Source organism: Fusarium flagelliforme (assembly GCF_020744385.1).
Source record: "Fusarium flagelliforme strain FIESC 12 MPI-CAGE-AA-0113 chromosome Unknown B0J16scaffold_6, whole genome shotgun sequence".
NCBI classification, from domain to species: Eukaryota; Fungi; Ascomycota; class Sordariomycetes; order Hypocreales; family Nectriaceae; genus Fusarium; species Fusarium flagelliforme.
In genome coordinates, this window is record NW_025763508.1 from 2,082,327 (window position 1) to 2,100,201 (window position 17,875).

Below are 17,875 nucleotides of genomic sequence, written 5' to 3' on the forward strand. Positions count from 1 at the left end.
CTTTCAGGAGCTTGAACGAACTCGATTCTCTCGACAATACTCCATCCGCTTACATGCGATGTTGTCGGCAATGGCACCCGAGATACCACATAACACTATCATCACCTCCATGAGACAACCTCATATATCTATCGTAAAGCTTAAACAGCCACGCAGCCCTTTCGGCTTCAAAGCCGATCGGTATGGAAGCCGATATGTTCATTTTCGGGGCCAAGAGTTACTGTATAAAGGTTCGAAGTCCCCAATGACGGCTTCAGCTTTTTAGACATCCTTTGATTTATCATCACGAGACTATGTCAGTCGCCTATTCCCGCCCAGGAAAGCTTTTTGCAAAGCTTGCATAAGATTCAAGAGATCTCGAGCCAGCATAAGATTCCTCTATAGTCATTACGAATTCATGACCAGGAAGCTGCGTGATGGACCATGGCGTTTCGACTTCAGATCACGGCTTCGACACACCGGTGTATGGTCACCCTCTAGTCCTGGTATGGATCGGGGATGTTTCCCCCCTTGAGGATAGATATGAATTCTATACCTACCACTCGACAAAGCGCCACCCTTTTACATCACAGGATTCCATGGTCCGGTAAAGATCAATAACGCTATCGTTTCTTCATCTTCAGCTGGATCCTTGCAGGAAATGCAAAAGTCAATATTTGACGGACACTAAAGCTGGCCTGTACACCACTTCGTGTTAACATCAGCCGGAGATCATTTCGCGGTCGACCTAACTAACTCAAGACAATTGCCTTTTCTGGGCATGGTTTCCCATCGCGTCTGAGAGGTCTTTGCCTCTTTATCGGAATTTTACATGCGCTCAGGATGATCAGTTGGTAAAGAATGGTGAGCCTCAGTGTGCACCGTCGGACCTTAAACTGCACATTCTATGCACGACAGGTCGAATATGTAACGCTTTGGGAATAGGGAGTATATTTGTCTACTGGAAGATGTGTTGTGGTGTAGCTCAGCTTCGTAGAGCCTCGATGGGTATAAAATACCCAGTAGATGCCTACGTTCTTTTGTCTATAATTCCCAGCATAAGTCTGAATCTCATAACCATTCTTATAACAATTTCTTGTTAGTTTTCAAACACTCGATCAAGCTGTATCAACATGCCCTCTGTGATCAACAACATCCCAGCCCATAAACCAGCTCCTTTTGTGGTCGGTCCGACTAACACAACTCCTCTTCGTCCAACCAACAAGATACCTCGTCATGTCATCGAAGCTGCTCAAACAACAATCGCCGAGGAGTTTGACGTCAAGAAGCATGTCAACTTTGAGTTCCCCAAGAGGACTTACACCATGCAAGATTGGGGATATGAGAACCAGGGCATCTCGCACATTGCAGGCTCAGGCCCCTTTCCCCTCTTCACCGAGGCTGCTGCAAAACAGGTTCGACGTGAGCTTCTTAGTGATGATGTTCTAAAGACATGTCAGTATACTTCGACTTTTACCAAGAATCAGATTCGGGGGTATACGCAGAAGTAAGTCCCACCAATCAACAACAGTGCATTCCACTAAAACGATAACAGACAAGCCCCCTTTTCTCATGCTCTTTGGAAGAGCCCTGAAGTCCAGAATGCTGTTTCTGCAGTTGCTGGTATTGACTTGGTTCACGCTTTTGAGTACGAGATCGGGCATATGAATCTATTCTTCAGCGATGGTGAAGATGATAAAGACGCCAAAAACGACCTTGGGTTCTCTTGGCATTACGATAGTTTTCCGTTTGTTTGCGTCACCATGTTATCTGACTGCTCAGACATGAAAGGTGGTGAGACAGCCATCCTCAAAGGCGACGGCGAAATCCTGAAAGTCCGCGGTCCTATAATGGTGAGTTCCTTCACTACTTATCAAGTAACTGACCAACTCGAGTAAGGGAACCGCGGTTGTTCTCCAGGGCCGCTACATCAAGCATGCCGCTCTGAAAGCCATCGGCAAAGAAAGAATCTCATTCAGTCTGAGCTTTTGTATGATTATTGTACCTACCGAGCTGATATTCTTGAGTCTAGGTTTTGTGAGCATGCAAGACAACTTCGTATGAAGCAAGCTTCTGGTATCAAGTTTGATCCTGAGGCTGTATGGGTATTTATACAGGAGCAGAGGGATATGCTGGATGCGACATTGTTGGAGATGATTCCAATTTATGATGTTGTCGAGGTTGAGTAGGGTCACGAACGTGTTTGTAATTTTGTATGCTAACTTGTAACCATTCTCATATCTGTATCAATACCAAAATAGTGTATTTATTCTGTCGTCTGCATTGCTGCTCCTAGACATCATTCGTGGTCATTGTTGATGTTTCTAATACTGGTGAGTTTAAAAGTTAAAGTACCGGGTAGCCACGTGATGCTGTCGTTCGGAAGCTACTGTCCCTGTTCCTCTCCTTCCCCGTGCCTCGGCTCCGGTGGACTCCCCTCATGGCCCCACTTTAACCGGGGGAAGCTCCTTAGCAACAAGGGGACTTCCCCAGATGAGCTCCCTACCTTGGTCTAGCTCTAGTTGTACAACAGGACAGGCCTCGGCATTGAAATAAAAGAGACAACTTCATAATCGACATCTCACATCATCTCATCTCATCTCTCGTATCGTATTCTGTTACGTTTTCACTCTGTCTGATATATTGGATATCAACACCATGTCTGACAAGGCAAAAGATCGTATCAACGCCATTGGCAATCAGCTTCTTCCACCAATTAACAAAGTAGCTCCAGGATCAAGCAAGCTTCGCGTCGAGGGCAAAGTCGTCATCATAACAGGTATTTGATTCACTCTCAAGCATCTAGTCTACTTTACCTCTATCTTACACCTCTCTAGGTACAAACTCACCACTGGGTATTGGTCGTGCTACAGCGCATCAGTACGCCGAGAGCGGCGCAAGAGCTCTGTATCTCTGTGACTTCGACGATACTCATCTTGAATCTCACAAGAAAGAGATCAACGCCGCATTTCCAAAGATAGAGATTCATACAAGACAATTTGACGCCGCGGATGAGGATAAGGTTAAGGAAGTAGTCGATGATGCTATCCAGCGCTATGGCCGATTGGATGTCTTCTTTGCCAACGCAGGTATTGTTGGACGAACTACCTTATTCTCCGATTTCAGCAAAGATGAGTTCATGTCGATATTGAATACCAATACTTCAAGGTATGCACAGCCTCTCCACTCCACCCGGTCTGTATCATCTAAATAACAATCTCCCAGCGTCTTCCTAGCAGCAAAATACGCAGCACCAGCTATGATGAAAACCTCTGCAGATAAGCCTCATTCAAGCGGCAGCATTATCGGCACTGCCTCTGTAGCCGGTATTCGCTCCAACGCCGGTTCCACGCCGTACTCGGCCTCCAAGGCTGCGGTTGTGTCGCTCGCACAGACGATATCGTATCAGCTTGCCGGTACTGGCGTGCGTGTCAACGCTATTTGCCCCGGTCTCATCGAGACGGGCATGACTGCACCCGTGTATGAGGCTGCCAGGGCTCGGGGTAGTGAGAAGAAGATTGGTCAACTGAACCCTATGAAGAGAGGTGGCCGTGCTGATGAGATCGCTCGCGTTGCTTTGTTCTTGGGTAGTGATGAGGCAAGTTATGTCAATGGACAGGCTTGGGCTGTTGATGGAGGACTAAGCGCTGGTCACCCCTTCGTTCCAGGAAAGCTCGGTTAGTTCTTGCGATTGTGACACCACACTAGGCTATATTATGGAAACGGCTATAGCGCGGAACCGTTATGATATATCGTGTCATATACCTCACAATGTTATTAGCGATATTGCAAAGTCAATCAACTTGTTCAATTTCTTTATTAAAGCAAACCCACAAAGCCCCGACCAGGAAGAGGACCAAGTCTCAGCTTCAATCGTCAGCTTATCCGTGCTCTTCCGAACGACTCAGCTTCTTCGTTTCAAGATGTTAGCCCCGATATTCCCATCCCGGAACTCACAGAGTATCAAAAACCAGAAACCAAACTCTCAGAAGAAACTCGGAAACATGTTCCTCCCCGCCAATCGCATTGACAAACGATAGCCAAGAGAAATTCACGATCTGATATGACGAAACAAAGTTCTGTTATGATCTTACCGTCGCACGTTTTGAATTGTGCATCTCCAATCGCATCTTCGTTTCTAGAGCATCGTCTTGGTAGCTCTTACTCTACGTGTTTGGTTACAAACCCTTTGTGGCATTGCTTTCCACGGATGAAGAAAGAGAAATGTTAGAGTCTGTGTCTGTGTGGTCTATAGAGTCAAAATTGTGGTATGTAGTCTACAGTACTGTATCAGTGCTGCTGTAAGATGAGACGATCAATAGGTACCATTGATCATGAATCGATCATAGCTGCCGATCAGAACTACCGTGCCAAACATGCGGTTCTGTCTGTCCGTAGCCTTACTCATTCAAATGGATGATCCAGGAGAAAATCGTATTTACTGTAAAGGAACTTGCCATCATCACACCATCTGAATACCAAGAACGGCAGTTGAAGATCAGTCTAGAATATATTGTGAGACGTTGATATATGTAATGCAAGGTAACCAGTAGAGAAGGAGGAATAAGCAGTGGAGCCTCAGAGTCTCAACTAGAGGCTCGTAGCTCGAAACGCCAACCAAAACCAAAACCAAAACCAAGCCTGACTCGAAGGAACCCTCAACCCCTTAAAAATCTTCTGAAACGCCCAACGACGGAGACCAAGGTATTGACCCCAGAGCAAAGTCTCCATAACCATGTAATAGTAAGGAAACATTGCCAAAAGGAGTCTTGATGATCGTGAAGCCGCGTCATCTCCAAAACAAAACATAGTTGTCCATAAGTTCTTGCTGTATACCATATAGTCTATCACTATTATAGTATCTTCTCATTAAATATTCTCATTCTGAGTGGTCAAAGACCCAAGACTCGAAACTCCAATAAGATCAATTACGTGCATTGGCTCCTTTTACGCATCAATCAATCCACTCACTAGTCAGCTAGTCCAGCTAGATCTTTCGCTTAAAGCCTCGTAATGATCGCCAGGGGTCGTCCTCATGGTGACATGGACATATGTAGTCATACAGTAGCAGTGTTAATCAATTCCCTGTCCACGATTGTCGGAGACTTTGCAATGTGAAACCCTCAGCATGCCCATTAGAGGTGGGATTTACTGGCGCCTACATGTAACGTCGACGAAGCTTGAGTCCCGATGCTCGCTAGACTGATGGGGCCATGGTCATGGTTATGGGGGATGAGAGATGACAGGCAACGTCCATCCCATGTTTTAGTTTGAGGGACGGACATACTCACTCTTTATGATATAAATCCCCGGCTCGCCTCTGAAGTTTTGTCAGACTTCCCCTTGAGTCTCTCCATCGCCAATTTTTCCTTTGCTCTTTTTCTTTTTCTTTTCTTTCAACTCTCAAAGACTACCAGTTGCAGGCATCTGTGGTCAGTCTTTTCTTTTCTATCGTCATTCTCTAGTCTATAACTATTCATTTTCTTTCCTATTATATATAGTCTAGTATCAAAATGACTGTCCTATCTTTTGTCACAGTGGCTCTGGCCCTTTCTTCGCCGGCCATGGCTATGCCCCGTCCTCAGCTCGACAACGGACCTAGCACAGAAACGCCTGGTGCTGGTTTGGGCGGTCTCATCCCTACTGCCATCGCTGGTCCCCCTTCCGCTACTGAGGCTCCCGGTGGTGGTCTGGGCGGTATTATTCCTAGTGCTGCCCCAACTGCTGCCCCCGGTGCTGGTAACGACGCTCTAATCGATACGATCGGCAAACTCCTCAGCATGCTGCCCGAGCTTTTGGGAGGTGGTGCAAACAGCAACGCTCCCGGTGCTGCCCCAACTGACGCCCCAGCTGGCGCCTTGCCTGGAGCTGGCGAAAACACTGCCGTTACTCCTCCTGCCAGTACCCCAAGCAGCGGTGCTGCTAGAGGCAATACATCTCCTCTTCTGACCCCAGGCCGAAACAACAACGCTGGCGGCGGTATTCCTACTTTCGTTGCCGGACCTGGACAGGGCTTTGGAGAGGGTAGCAACTCCGATGCTCCTGCAGCGACCGATGGTGCTGGTAACAACAACTCTGGTGGTCTTCCCGACTTTGGTAATGGAGGAAGTGATGCTCCTACTCTCGTCCCTTCTCCTGGTAGTGGTCTTGACGGCCCTGGCACTGCCCCTGGTGCTGTTATTCCTACTTTTGTTGCTGGACCCGGCCAAGGCTTCGGAAATGGCAACACTCCCACACCCGGAAGCGGCGCAAGCAACGGCAACGACAACAACAACACTCCCACACCTGGAACAGGCGCAGGCAACGGTAACAACAACTCTTCCGACGCCCCTGAGACTCCCATACAAACACCCGGTAGCGGCAGCGGAACCCAGCCTACTGGTGACTTGGCCGCGCCCAGTGGTCCTATTCCCACCTTTGTTGCTGGACCCGGCAATGGCTTTGGAGAGGGTGGCAACACCCCTACCACACCCGGATCCGGCGCAGGTAACGGTACCGATAGCTCTTCTAGCGTCCCCGAGACCCCCATTCAAACACCTGGATCCGGCGCAGGCAACGGCAACGACAACTCTTCTGAAGCCCCTGAGGCCCCTACTCAAACGCCTGGCAGCGGCAGCGGAACTCTGCCTACTGGTGACTTGGCCGCGCCCAGTGGTGCTATCCCTACTTTCGTCGCCGGTCCTGGTAATGGCTTCGGTGGTGGTAACGATGGCGGTAACGGTAATGGTAACGACAACGACAACAACGATCCCCAGACCCCTGGTGGCGGTAACGGCAACGGCAATGGAAACGACGACTCTAATGACGCTCCCCAAACCCCTGGTAGCGGAACTCAGCCCGGCGGTGCCATCCCTACTTTCGTTGCTGCGCCCGGCAGCGGCTTCGGTGGCGGCAATGGTAACGGCGACTCCAACGCTCCTCAGACTCCTGGCAACGGTTTCGGCGGCGGCAACGATGCTCCTCAGGCTCCCGGCGGTGGCCTCGGTGGTCTCCTACCTGGACAGGCCAGCCAGAGTGGTTCCGACATTCCCACTTTCGTTGCTGGCCCTGGCAAGGGCTTCGGCAGCCAGAGTAAGAACAGCGGCTTTGAAAGACGCGTTCGTCGCTCTTCCTAAGAGCTTCATGTACAACTAGACAGCGATGATGGATCTCCTATGTTGAAGAATTGTAAAAGAAAAACACGGCACGTTCGTATTCCCACATATCTTTTTGGGGTATAAAGCAGGTCTTTTCGGCCCTTCATTGTGTATCTACCTCCATAGCAGCGCCCGTCGTTGATAGAGCAATTTTGGCGTATACATCCTTCTCCCAGTGCATGTACTCTGCTCGTTTGGCATCGCTGAGAAAATCGTACTTGTCCTGAAACATGGTGTCTGCCTTTTTGACTTGTACTTTTGGCATCGTCTCTTCGTCGTGCATCATAACATCCTCAAGGTGGCCCTTTTGAGCAAGTCTGACAACGTCAGCGATCCCTTGGTACCAATCACTCGTGAGCCATTGCTGTTGAGTGACTTTGGCAACTGCGTCATCAAAGTCCTTTGACTTGATAGTTGCCCAACCTTCCCAAGCATCCTCCTCTGACAGGTTCCGGACGGTGACTTCCTGTCTTGCTCTGGAAAGCAAAGCAAGGATCTCTTTTCGGAGAGGAACATATCCCTCTCGATCAATGCCTTCTCCTGATACAACAGCTTTGACACGCATAGTTACGTAGAAATAGATTGCGGCGTACAATGCCGTTGTGTTTTGTAACACCCATTCGTCTTCTGTTCTACGATCTCCTGGCGTGACTATACTTTCCATACCTGCCAGAATCGTAGGAGCGAGTTTCTTGTGGTCCGTTGCTTCACACAGCCATCTCGTCACGGGTTGAATCCATGGATGAAGATTGTCACCTTTAAAGGCTTGTTTCTTAGCTGTGGATTTGGTCGGTGTTCCGTTTGCCCCTTTTGAAGGCGTTCTAAATGGTGCGAGGCTTTGTTCCTTTGTGGGTGTTCCTCTTGAAGGCAGTGGTCGTGATCCATCGGCAGGTGAGTTAATAGCGTCGCGGAACCTCGAGCCTGGTGTCCTTCTTCCTGTGGCAGTTCTACCGGGGGTTGAGGCACCATTTGGTAGAATATTATCAAGATGAGTGTAGAGACGGTTGTAAATACGGGGTGGAATTGGCGGTCGGGGTTCGATAGGTGGAAGGTCAAGGGTAATTTTTAGACTAGGTATTATTGTAAGCTTGAAAAATTCAGATATACCATAGTGACAACACACCGATCGCATGCAATGTTTGCGCATGCATATGTCCTGGCGATCTCTTCTTCTGTCTTGAGAGTACTTGCTCGATGCCGAGACTGAGCGAGCAAAGAACCTGCAAGTTCTACAAGGGATGGCGGTAAATCAGAGCCATATGTTGGCATTAACGAGAGCAACGCCTGTTCAATTTGGCGACTCATAATGATAAAATTGGTCTCTTATTGCGGTGAGATTTGAAGTAGCCTGTGAATGGTTGAACCAATATTTGGAAGTTGAGAACGCGGTCAAGTGGTCGACGCGTTACGTAGCAACGAACTGTAACGCCTGGTCACGAGACGTTGAATATAGTAGCTTAAATGATCACCCCGCCAATTGATACTACTGTCGATCGCCTTGGTAAGACAGGGAATGGAGGTGAGTCTGTGGGAATTTGGAGAAAATCACAAGATGAAGCGTATAGTAGGATCCTGCTATTTTACTGTAAAGAGAAGTCTCCCTGTTCGAGGCTTGTTGTGGAAGTTTTTTTTTTTTTTTTCAAGTTTACCGGCATATGTACCGTCAACGGTAACATAGGTAGTAATGATGGCCAGCCATGGATGGAAAGATCCGACGGACGGGCTGCGACAGAACCACCTAACAATACTGGTTTAGGTGGCCCTGTCAATCTTTAGCGGTTCTGTTCTAGCGGCTCGAGACCCCTGACAGCCTCCAAATCCAGAGCTGCCCGGCCACGTTCACCTGGAGGTGTCCATTGAACCTCACTCCTTTATCAAGCCCGACTTGTCCAACTTCGAATTGTCTTTTGAGACCTGCATCGCGCAAGCTCAAAGTTTCTGCTCTTCTTTCAGATTACTCGCTCTAGGTATTCAACATAATGCGCACCGGTCTCTTCCTCAGCGTCGCTTTTGCGACCACAGTGTTTGCCCACTCCCAGAAACCCATTGTCGACCCCAATGCCGACTGGATGACCAAACACATGGCCGGTATGTTGTTCTTTTCCCTTCCTGATGCCTCCGTATGCTAACCCAATTACTTGCAGAGGAGCACCATGTGCAGGGTTGGGATGCCGACTCCTTCTTCACCCTCCACGACTACAACGGCGACGGCTGGTGGCAAGCTGCCGAGGTCATGCGAACATACGGCCTCTTCGACGAGTCAAACAAGGGCATGTCCGAAAAGCGAAAGGATGAGGTTCGCGATATCTTGCTGGGCCTCCTCGACAAGGATTCCGACTCCTCGGTCAGTCGCAAGGAATGGATGGATTTCATCAGCACAGGCAAGACACTCCCCGACTTGAACACTGGCCCTGGACATCACGGCGACGATGAGTACGAGTACGAAATCCATCATTGGGAGAAGTACCACGACGACAACACCAAGCTCGAGGACCTGACACATCCTGAGGACATTGAGCACTTTAAGAAGCATGACGAGATGGAGGATGCCCAAGACCGCCTCGAGGCTATGCAGAAGCTCTCCATTGTCGAGGCCAACATTCCTCAAAAGTTCCGACGACAATAGACGATATATGATGAAGCTGGACTGTATTTTACATAGAATACCATGACTGGGGCAGGAACTCGGGTGCGATAATGCTATATGACATCATGATGGATGAAAATATATGTATTCAAGTTTAATATTGGGATGTTAGGCATGATATGTCTGATTTTTGTAAACATGAACGTCAAAGACGCAGTGCCAAACGCCTGGCGCAAATGTCTTGACCTGTTCAATATGCTCGACTTTGGCTGCTCGATCTGTCCCTTGACTCCAGTCATCGAATCTGCCCTGGATCTCCTCGCGCCTTGTTTCTGTGTCGTTGGCTCCGACGTTTTCGTGGAGGTGCAGCCATGTTTCGCCCGCGGGAGCAGAAATATCCCACGTATCTCTCCAAGTTGGTTCGCTTGTGGGAAGAAAGCCGCAATTGATGTGTCGTATATCTTGCGCAATACCACTGTCCTGCAATGACTGGAGTCTTCTGATAGCCTCTTCGTTGCTTTCAAGAAACACGATGATTTGCTCCCCTCCTCTAACAATATCCTCTGTTGGTAGAGTCAAGTCTTCGCCCTGGACAATCCGTACGCTCCATCGATTTGCCACAGCGCCGCGCCGTAACCCTTCCACACTCCATGGGTTGATCTCCCAACCTAGCACTCTCATACCGAGGCGAGCATACGAGAAGACGAAATATCCAATGCCTGCGTAGAGATCAACTGACCACATGCCTTGGAGCGCTTTATCTCCCATGTTTAGCAGTCTTGCTTTCTCTTTGACATTTCCCCGGCTGAACATGGTCCATCTTGGTGCCCAAGTTTGGAAGATTCCGTTTTGCTTTGTCGAAACCCAGAGTGTCTTATCAAAACTATCCTGCGAAGGTTCTTCTGCTGAAGCGTCTTGAGGGCCGAAATCTCCATACAAAGTGCGTAACCCACTTGGGCTTCTTCGTACGTTTTCATCTGCCCCTTCTCCCGCTTTGTGCAAAGGAATCCCCTCATTCACGGCAAGATGAGTCAGAGTTTCTTTCCCCTGCGATGAAATCTGTTTCAATATTCCGGACCAAAGTTGCTGGCATGCGTTTTCGCCAACATTGTGTAAGAAGGTTGTCCATGGTAAAGATGTGAAGCTTCCTGTGGGTAAAAGGGCCATAGGCTCATAGACCGTGAAGCGCTTCGGCGCGCTGTTCAAAAGGTCGGTCCTCCATGTCGGATCAGGCTCTGCAATCTCAGTTGTGATTGACCCAAACCACTCACTGATGGCATTGCGGATGGGATTTGCTTTGGGGGATTTTGGTTTTGGCATGGCGATGGCAGGTGGAGTTTTCAACTAATCCACAGAGTCGAGAAGTTTGGTGAAAATGGGCAGGATAATACGAAGGCTGAGATACCTGAGAGCAAAACTCAGCCATGAGTGGTATAAGAGGCAAAAGTCAGCACAATAGTGCACTTATTCTCAATTCTACGCAGGCAATTGCATTTTGGTTTTCGAGTTTGAGGGCTTCGTCACGGCAGAACACAAGGATCACAGCCTCTGGTATCCGTAGACATGTGCATACATTGAAACCAGCATTCATATTGATCGTAATTGTTATAACAACTCTACCGAAACCGTAAGTATCCATTCCAATTCCCACTAAATTCACCTCAAGACCATGGGTATTTTGGCCCTATGCTATTCTACATGCAACTTATGCCATTAAGTCCGTTATGCGCTTACCATCCTTCATCACAAGAAGTAGTCACCGGGACCCCTCTTGAGTGCTGGGACATGTCTCTGATCATCAGGAACAGCAGAAAAGATACTGAACTTGGGGTTCAAGTCCTTGTCTACAGCCATGATAGAAGCGACATTACCGCAACGGTAGCAGTAGTTGGGTGCCGACCAAACAGTCACTACCGAGTTCTCGGGGAAATGATACTGGTGATCGTTAGTGTAACCCTTGTCAAGTCAGAGGAGTCGCTAAGTACCTTGTAACCCTCGTTGACGAGCTGATGAGCTCGAGCGATCAACTTCAACCCGTTTACATGGTTGAACTCAGTTGCAACCTTGTCTCCAAACAACCATCCAGCTCCACGAGGACTGATAGCCCATGTTTCGACGTCTTCTGGATCCGACCACACCAAATCGCAGAATGCACCTTCGTGGGGAATTTCTTGCGCACGGGCAACAACTCGGATCTGATCGATCGTTCTGATCTCTGGACTCAAGCCTCCGTGTACACAAAGAATCTCGCCATCGATGATGGCGGCAAGGACCAGGAAATCAAATACATGACAACAGGCCTTCCAGACCGAGGCATTACCATACTTCATCTGGCACTCTTCATAGAATCCGTACACCTGGGTGATCTGCCGGGATTCGTGGTTACCTCGAACGAGCACTATTCTGTCAGGGTACCTGTGGACTGTGGTTAGCTATGGAACGCGAATGGCACCAAGGAGCGCTTACTTCGCTTTCAGGCACATTAGTAATGTGAAAGTTTCCAGACTGAAGTATCCTCGATCCACGAAATCTCCCAGGAAAATATATCGAGTATCGGCACTTTGACTTGACGAGTTAACCGTGACGCCAGAGTCTAGACGATCGGCCATTGTCGCATCGGGATCCTCGTCAGCGTCGCCCGCCTCGGTCTCCTCCGCGCCACTCGACGTTGCATTCTCGCCAGAAGATTTTATCTTCTTCCTCAACTTGGGGTTTGTAATCTCTGTTGGTGGCTCGATATCGTCCGAGGTAATGACGGTGGTTGAGGTCTTCGGCGCCTGCACGTTGGACTCGCCCGGCATACCGCCAGATACCCGGAAGAGCTCGAGAAGATCGTAGAATTGGCCGTGGATATCGCCGCAGACAGTAACGGGGGTACAGACTGGCTGGATATTGGATTCTGGAAATACCAAGTCAGCAAAAGCTGCAGGTCAGCCGCGAGCTCGAGTCTGGCGTTCTTCACCTTCCATCAATATCTCCTTCACCTTCTCGCACAATTCCTTCATAACCCGCTCGGGCAGGTAGTGGCACTGCTTGGCCTCCTCGAGCCACTCATCAAGACCAGCATTGGGCCCCAAGTTGGCAGGGCCCGGTCGAGGTACGCTTGAAGTCATGATCAAGCATGCCCAGTCGAAAGACGAAGGAAGGTGATGACAGCGGGGGGGAAGGATCTATCAGCCCAGCGCTGGCTGTATTGCGAAATGATGGTAGGTCAAGTGGTAGAGGTTGGTAGGCAGGTAGTAGTGGTACTGGTCAGTACTGGTACAGTACCTATGCGGCGAATGGGGGTGGGGCTTGAATTTGGGCCTTCTTGGATGGCAGGATGGAGGGGTGCGATAGTGAAACACTGTCCGGGAATTCTTCGGCCCTGACGGTTAGAGAAGGAGGTATCAATTTAATCACTGATTCTGATTCTGATTCTGGTTCTTTGTGCCAATTTAGGAACTAGTATTTCTAGATGAACATGATTTTCTTCAAACCCGAACTTGCTTAAAGGTTATCAACTTGAGCTTGTCCAATAGGCCCATCATCTGAAGAAGCTTTTTCCTGGTGGATAATCGCATATCTCATCTTTATAAGAACAGGAACAAGGACAAGGGCACCGCCCCACAGATACTGGCGGGGCACTAAGGCCGCGACTCATCGAGCCTCACAGCACAGTACACTTACTATTACTCACTCACTCGCCTTTTCGGGGTATCAACTCACCCTACGATACGAACGTTGATTAGGTATTTGCGGTATGCAAAATGGCATCTCAAACACCGCAAGTCCTGTCTCGGCGGGCAAATGGGGGATCCCAAGCGTCAGCTAATCAGAATTCGGAATTATCAAAGGTATGTTGTTATCCTTGACAGTCAATGAATAAGTGAACTGGTCATATCTAACCTCTCTCAGGGGAAGGGACCGCAAGAGAACAGTTCTCATGGAAAGGCCAGAGGTAGAGGTTCTAATGCGAGATCTACAGAGGCGAGCAAGGTGACATCACTACAAGAAATGATGAGACTCTGACTGACCATAAACAAAGCCCGCGAATGAAGGCGAGACTCCGAAACCCACCAAGACTAAAGCTCATAACGAGGGCGAGAAACTGGTGATACGTCGTTTGCCTCCTGGAATGACAGAGGCAGAATTTGTATCCATTCTTGGTAGTGAGTGGGAGTTGGGCAAGGGAAAGGTTGACTGGTTCGAGTTCGCCCAAGGAAAGATTTCCACCGAGTATGTTGCCCATAGTCTTGTACAAAACCTGGTGCTAACACATCGAAAAGCCCCTCAAAACCTTCGCGACCAGGTCGCGCATACGTTCATGTGTTGAGAAAGGATGATATTTTGCCCTTGAGTGAGGCAGTCCGAAATGCCATTTGGGAAGACGCAAAAGCGTCCTTCAACAACCCATCTCTGATCGGCCCACCCGCTGTCGAGTTTGCCATTTACAAAAAGGTTCCAAGTAATAAAAAACGGACCGACGCACGTCAAGGAACAATCGATCAGGACCCCGAGTTTATGGCATTTTTGGAGGAACAGACAAATCCAGCGCCACCAAAAGAAACCTTTGAAGGGGAAGAGGGCGATGACCTCGGAAAGACAGAAGCTAAAGTCACGACCACGCCACTTATCGAGTTTCTTAAGGAGAAGAAAGCAAACAAGGCCAAGGACGGTCCATCCTCTAAGAGCTCAAAGCATGGACAAGGGGATTCGAGAAGTGGGAAGGGCAAGAACTCATCCAAGGAGGATGACTCAGGTAAAAAGAAGGGCCGAGACTCCAAAGCAGAGAAGGCAGATAAAACACCCAAGGAGACTGTCAAGATTCTCACCAAGAAAGCTGCTGCCGAACAGAACGCAGAGGGGTCTAGAGCCAACCCTAAAAGTCAGGCCAGCGATGCCAGCGCTCAGGAGGCGGCACCTAAAAGTCGACGTGCTGGAATTATGGCTGCCGCTAGGATCTTTCAACGAGATCTTGGCCTTAGTCCCGGAAGTGCGCACAGGAAAGCACGCCAAGACGCCGCGAAAGCAGATGCGGATGCGAAGACGACACCAGACAAGGACAATGCAGGCCCCGCAGATGCCAAAGCTAGTACTTCAGAACGCCCAGCTTCACCAGCCAAAGCGATTGAGAGTGAGGCTCCAGTTGCAAAGGGCAGAGGCGCCGCCGGAAACTCAAAACAACAGCAACAATCAAACCGTAGAACGCGTGGTGGCAAGAACGCAGATAAGAACAAGGAGAAGGAGGCGGAGAAAGAGAACACTAGGGACAAGGAGAAGAACAGGGGGGGAGCTTCAGGCCAAAACCAATCGGCCCCCAATCCTCCGATTGTTCTCCTTAAGAAGAAGGGTAATGAAGCCGAGTCTGGTCCGTCAACGAAACCAGCAAGCAGCACGCCTCAGCCGACGCCCACACAAGGAGGCAGATCGAAGACTGACAATGCAGCTGGTAGTTCTAAAGGCGTTTCTAACAAGGGAGCTAACGCGCAAAAGAAGCCTCCTACTGTCTCTCCTGATGCTACTCGTGGCTTTGTCAAGCATGCCAATCCTTCCCAGGGAGTTACTGAAGCACTGCTCAAGCAAACACTGTCGACATTCGGAACGATTACATTTGTTGAGATCGACAAACGTAAGGGATTTGCCTATGTTGATTTTGCTGAGCATGACGGTCTTGTTAAGGCTGTTACAGCAAGCCCTATTACTGTTGCACAGGGCACTGTTCAAGTTCTAGAGCGCAAGGATAAAAAGCCTGCAAACGCGAACTCGGCTGCGCTCACGACAGCACCAACTGCTGGGCCTTCTGCGCCGGAGAAGCCTCCTGGTAGAGGTAGACGTGGACGAGGTGGAGGCAACAAGTCAAAGGACTCTGGTGCCAATAACCAGGGCGCTACCGCCGCCACCACTTCCACTCCCACAACAGCGAACGGCGGCGGCTGAGGGCAATGTATGTTGAGGATTGTCCTCGAACATCCCGCTACTCTAGCAAGCAGCCTGGCATGCCGGTTGCGCCGCTACCCCAACGTCTAACTCAGCTGCTCTACAGGTCTAGCTCATGACACTTGATGGGCAAGTCGCGGCCAGGAAGTGAAATTCTAAAGAGCGACCATGTCGAAGGCAGATAAGAGCACGACCGAGCTATGGTCTTTATGCCTTTGCCACAGCAGCGTACTTGACAGCGAACATCTCTACCAGGAATCCAACAGAGTCGATCTTTTGTAGACAATAGCTCTGTTGGATGAAAGCGATTGAGGAAGCGATAGTGAATCTGGCCATAAGGAGAGATGATTCTGCCAAGATTATGCTAGGATTAGAATCGAGACATTGCAACATGATCTTGCCGTCCCCATGCAGTGCGACTGAATTTGCTGATTGACAGTGTTTATTTTGTAGGTCTTGTGGCAGAAGAACGAATACGGATAACTGTTAGGAACCACTGCCTGTTTTTCTCGGCTGGCATTTTATTCGAGTGCTAGTCTAGTTATCCAGGATACACTGCATGAAGTTCAGCATGTGTAGTACACGTATGCACGGTAGTTGTAGCGTGAAGTTCCGAAGACGAATGTTGTTTAGGGATGAGTCGCCCGCGAGTCAACCAAGTCAAGGACGGAAACTGCACTAGAGACAATGAAGGGAGTTGATAAGTATCTTAACATAATATTCAAAACAAAAACTTTATCGCTGCTAATACTAAAGGCTATCCTAACATGGGGGTATCGTTCCTACGCAGGCTGTTGGACCTGCATCCCGTAGTAAACGTGGTACATATCTATCTGCAAAACAAAAATGTGTATCGTAACAAGAAAAGAAATGATAAGAGAAGAGATGGTAACAATAAAAAAGAAATCCAATCCCCTTTGAAGGGACATCCTTTTGAAATCCAAACAACACTGTACTTTTTGGTATCCAAAACCCAAGATTGCGCCGTCCCTATAATCCTTCAAGCCAGAATTTTGGCTATGCCGCTGAAATCGCTCCCATAAAAACCATGACAACGTACAACAACAATGCTAGAACAAATCCAACTGCAATCGCTTCGCTTTGAGCAAAAACCTTCCTGGCATGTGCTTTTGCGTCTGTAATCCACAACGTCTCTCCCACGCTCCGACGAGCGGCCCTGAGTCCAGGCAAACCGTCCATGCTCAGCACGTTGGTTTCCTTATGATAATCCAACAACGTATTATTTTCAACTCGCTTTCCCACCCACATGTCCATGGTGGGCCGCTCCTCAAACACAGACAGTTCATTCACTTTACCATCCACACCCTCTTGAAGGACTTGATTGAGGGACAAGTCCTTCGAAGTCTCGTCAGGTGCATAGATACCCCTCTTCACCCGGGGAACACCAAAGCCGCAGCTTGTCTGGGCTTCAAACACATCTGCCACAATGACGGCTCTTGCGCCGTCAAATATAGATCGCTTTCCCTTGGAGATACGTCGGACCAAATCGGGGAAGGCTGGGTCATCCCACTCGATAATCTTAGACCGACAGAAGAAACGTACAATCCGAGGTGCGGGACCGAAACTCATAAACATCAAACAAAGGCGGCCGTTATCGTATGAATGGGCAATAGTCTCACATCCGGAACCAGTGCGGTCGATGTAGGCACATTGGTTGGGGCCTAGTATGGCAAAGTGCGAATCCGTAAGGCCTTTGGGGGAGACGTTGATATGAGAGCCATGGGTAGGAGCTGAGCCTGTAAAGAAGACAGGCTGTTGCTGGACCCAGGCGGCCAGGTCCTCGGAAATGGAAGGGTAGAGCTTCATGGCGATGATGTAAACGTATGATATGAAAAGCAGAGGTCCCAATCAACTTGATTGGGGTCTGAGTATAGCTGCAAAAACCAACAAGAAAAAAAAAAGTAAGTCTAGGTTGGAATGCTGCGAGTGAGATTGCGGACCCTGTAGGGTTTAAATATCTCGGCCGGTGTCGGTAAACCAATCCATGCGGGGGAATGGTGATAGTTAGACTAAGCCTGAAAGCGATACCTCACTTGGATTGAGTCATAATAGGAAGGTGGCCTGGCCCGAGTCGATCATCGGGAACAGATGGTAGAGATACGAGGTGGAGCTTCATGCAAAGCCCTACCTACTGAAATCTTACTCCTTAAGTGTGTCTCAAGGAGGAAGTGTGTGTGTTCATGTGAACCAAAACGAGGTCCCCATGAGCATCTTGCTTTGACCTGTGCTCCGT

At 49.0% G+C, this 17,875-nt stretch overlaps 8 protein-coding genes across 8 annotated transcripts; 4 read left to right on the forward strand and 4 right to left on the reverse strand.

Annotated features, from left to right (window-relative positions):
• Positions 1 to 1,112: 1,112 nt before the first annotated feature.
• Positions 1,113 to 3,661, forward strand: B0J16DRAFT_357490 (uncharacterized protein; the record flags this gene model as incomplete). Its single annotated transcript, XM_046129543.1, has 7 exons — positions 1,113 to 1,486; positions 1,568 to 1,832; positions 1,879 to 1,957; positions 1,993 to 2,159; positions 2,650 to 2,719; positions 2,817 to 3,147; positions 3,205 to 3,661. 7 exons carry the CDS (start codon positions 1,113 to 1,115, stop codon positions 3,659 to 3,661), a joined length of 1,743 nt encoding a protein of 580 aa, XP_045980248.1.
• A 1,360-nt stretch (positions 3,662 to 5,021) lies between these two features.
• Positions 5,022 to 7,156, forward strand: B0J16DRAFT_174967 (uncharacterized protein). The gene has a single exon (XM_046122483.1). It carries the CDS (start codon positions 5,493 to 5,495, stop codon positions 7,092 to 7,094), a length of 1,602 nt encoding a protein of 533 aa, XP_045980249.1. The 5' UTR covers positions 5,022 to 5,492; the 3' UTR covers positions 7,095 to 7,156.
• B0J16DRAFT_174975 (origin recognition complex, subunit 6) lies at positions 7,157 to 8,524 on the reverse strand. The gene is made up of 2 exons (XM_046122486.1): positions 8,239 to 8,524; positions 7,157 to 8,185 (listed from the first exon to the last, which is right to left on the reverse strand). The coding sequence occupies exons 1-2, from the start codon at positions 8,418 to 8,420 to the stop codon at positions 7,219 to 7,221; spliced, it is 1,149 nt and encodes a 382-aa protein (XP_045980250.1). The 5' UTR covers positions 8,421 to 8,524; the 3' UTR covers positions 7,157 to 7,218.
• Positions 8,525 to 8,993: 469 nt separating this feature from the next.
• B0J16DRAFT_174970 (uncharacterized protein) lies at positions 8,994 to 9,806 on the forward strand. The gene is made up of 2 exons (XM_046122484.1): positions 8,994 to 9,203; positions 9,260 to 9,806. Exons 1-2 carry the CDS (start codon positions 9,095 to 9,097, stop codon positions 9,739 to 9,741), a joined length of 591 nt encoding a protein of 196 aa, XP_045980251.1. The 5' UTR covers positions 8,994 to 9,094; the 3' UTR covers positions 9,742 to 9,806.
• Positions 9,807 to 11,026, reverse strand: B0J16DRAFT_174971 (S-adenosyl-L-methionine-dependent methyltransferase). The gene has a single exon (XM_046122485.1). It carries the CDS (start codon positions 11,020 to 11,022, stop codon positions 9,871 to 9,873), a length of 1,152 nt encoding a protein of 383 aa, XP_045980252.1. The 5' UTR covers positions 11,023 to 11,026; the 3' UTR covers positions 9,807 to 9,870.
• A 243-nt stretch (positions 11,027 to 11,269) lies between these two features.
• Positions 11,270 to 13,175, reverse strand: B0J16DRAFT_347472 (Metallo-dependent phosphatase-like protein). The gene is made up of 4 exons (XM_046128572.1): positions 12,665 to 13,175; positions 12,169 to 12,601; positions 11,688 to 12,117; positions 11,270 to 11,637 (listed from the first exon to the last, which is right to left on the reverse strand). The coding sequence occupies exons 1-4, from the start codon at positions 12,813 to 12,815 to the stop codon at positions 11,446 to 11,448; spliced, it is 1,206 nt and encodes a 401-aa protein (XP_045980253.1). The 5' UTR covers positions 12,816 to 13,175; the 3' UTR covers positions 11,270 to 11,445.
• Positions 13,176 to 13,451: 276 nt separating this feature from the next.
• B0J16DRAFT_323156 (Smg-4/UPF3 family-domain-containing protein) lies at positions 13,452 to 15,621 on the forward strand (the record flags this gene model as incomplete). The annotated part of the gene is made up of 4 exons (XM_046125758.1): positions 13,452 to 13,538; positions 13,600 to 13,680; positions 13,730 to 13,920; positions 13,971 to 15,621. The coding sequence occupies 4 exons, from the start codon at positions 13,452 to 13,454 to the stop codon at positions 15,619 to 15,621; spliced, it is 2,010 nt and encodes a 669-aa protein (XP_045980254.1).
• A 705-nt stretch (positions 15,622 to 16,326) lies between these two features.
• Positions 16,327 to 17,730, reverse strand: B0J16DRAFT_175066 (uncharacterized protein). The gene is made up of 2 exons (XM_046122487.1): positions 17,583 to 17,730; positions 16,327 to 17,516 (listed from the first exon to the last, which is right to left on the reverse strand). The coding sequence occupies exon 2, from the start codon at positions 17,446 to 17,448 to the stop codon at positions 16,639 to 16,641; it is 810 nt and encodes a 269-aa protein (XP_045980255.1). The 5' UTR covers positions 17,449 to 17,516; positions 17,583 to 17,730; the 3' UTR covers positions 16,327 to 16,638.
• Between the last annotated feature and the right edge of the window lie 145 nt (positions 17,731 to 17,875).

Excerpts from the sequence above, each read along its gene's own strand:
- B0J16DRAFT_174967 (XM_046122483.1), top strand. The coding sequence starts at position 5,493 with ATGACTGTCCTATCTTTTGTCACAGTGGCTCTGGCCCTTTCTTCGCCG.
- B0J16DRAFT_174975 (XM_046122486.1), bottom strand. The coding sequence starts at position 8,420 with ATGAGTCGCCAAATTGAACAGGCGTTGCTCTCGTTAATGCCAACATAT. Across the intron at positions 8,186-8,238 it reads GCAAACATTGCATGCGATCG|TCTAAAAATTACCCTTGACC; the intron begins GTGTGTTGTCAC and ends AATAATACCTAG.
- B0J16DRAFT_174970 (XM_046122484.1), top strand. The coding sequence starts at position 9,095 with ATGCGCACCGGTCTCTTCCTCAGCGTCGCTTTTGCGACCACAGTGTTT. Across the intron at positions 9,204-9,259 it reads GATGACCAAACACATGGCCG|AGGAGCACCATGTGCAGGGT; the intron begins GTATGTTGTTCT and ends AATTACTTGCAG.
- B0J16DRAFT_174971 (XM_046122485.1), bottom strand. The coding sequence starts at position 11,022 with ATGCCAAAACCAAAATCCCCCAAAGCAAATCCCATCCGCAATGCCATC.
- B0J16DRAFT_347472 (XM_046128572.1), bottom strand. The coding sequence starts at position 12,815 with ATGACTTCAAGCGTACCTCGACCGGGCCCTGCCAACTTGGGGCCCAAT. Across the intron at positions 12,602-12,664 it reads GAAGGAGATATTGATGGAAG|AATCCAATATCCAGCCAGTC; the intron begins GTGAAGAACGCC and ends TGGTATTTCCAG. Across the intron at positions 11,638-11,687 it reads TCGTCAACGAGGGTTACAAG|TATCATTTCCCCGAGAACTC; the intron begins GTACTTAGCGAC and ends AACGATCACCAG.
- B0J16DRAFT_175066 (XM_046122487.1), bottom strand. The coding sequence starts at position 17,448 with ATGAAGCTCTACCCTTCCATTTCCGAGGACCTGGCCGCCTGGGTCCAG.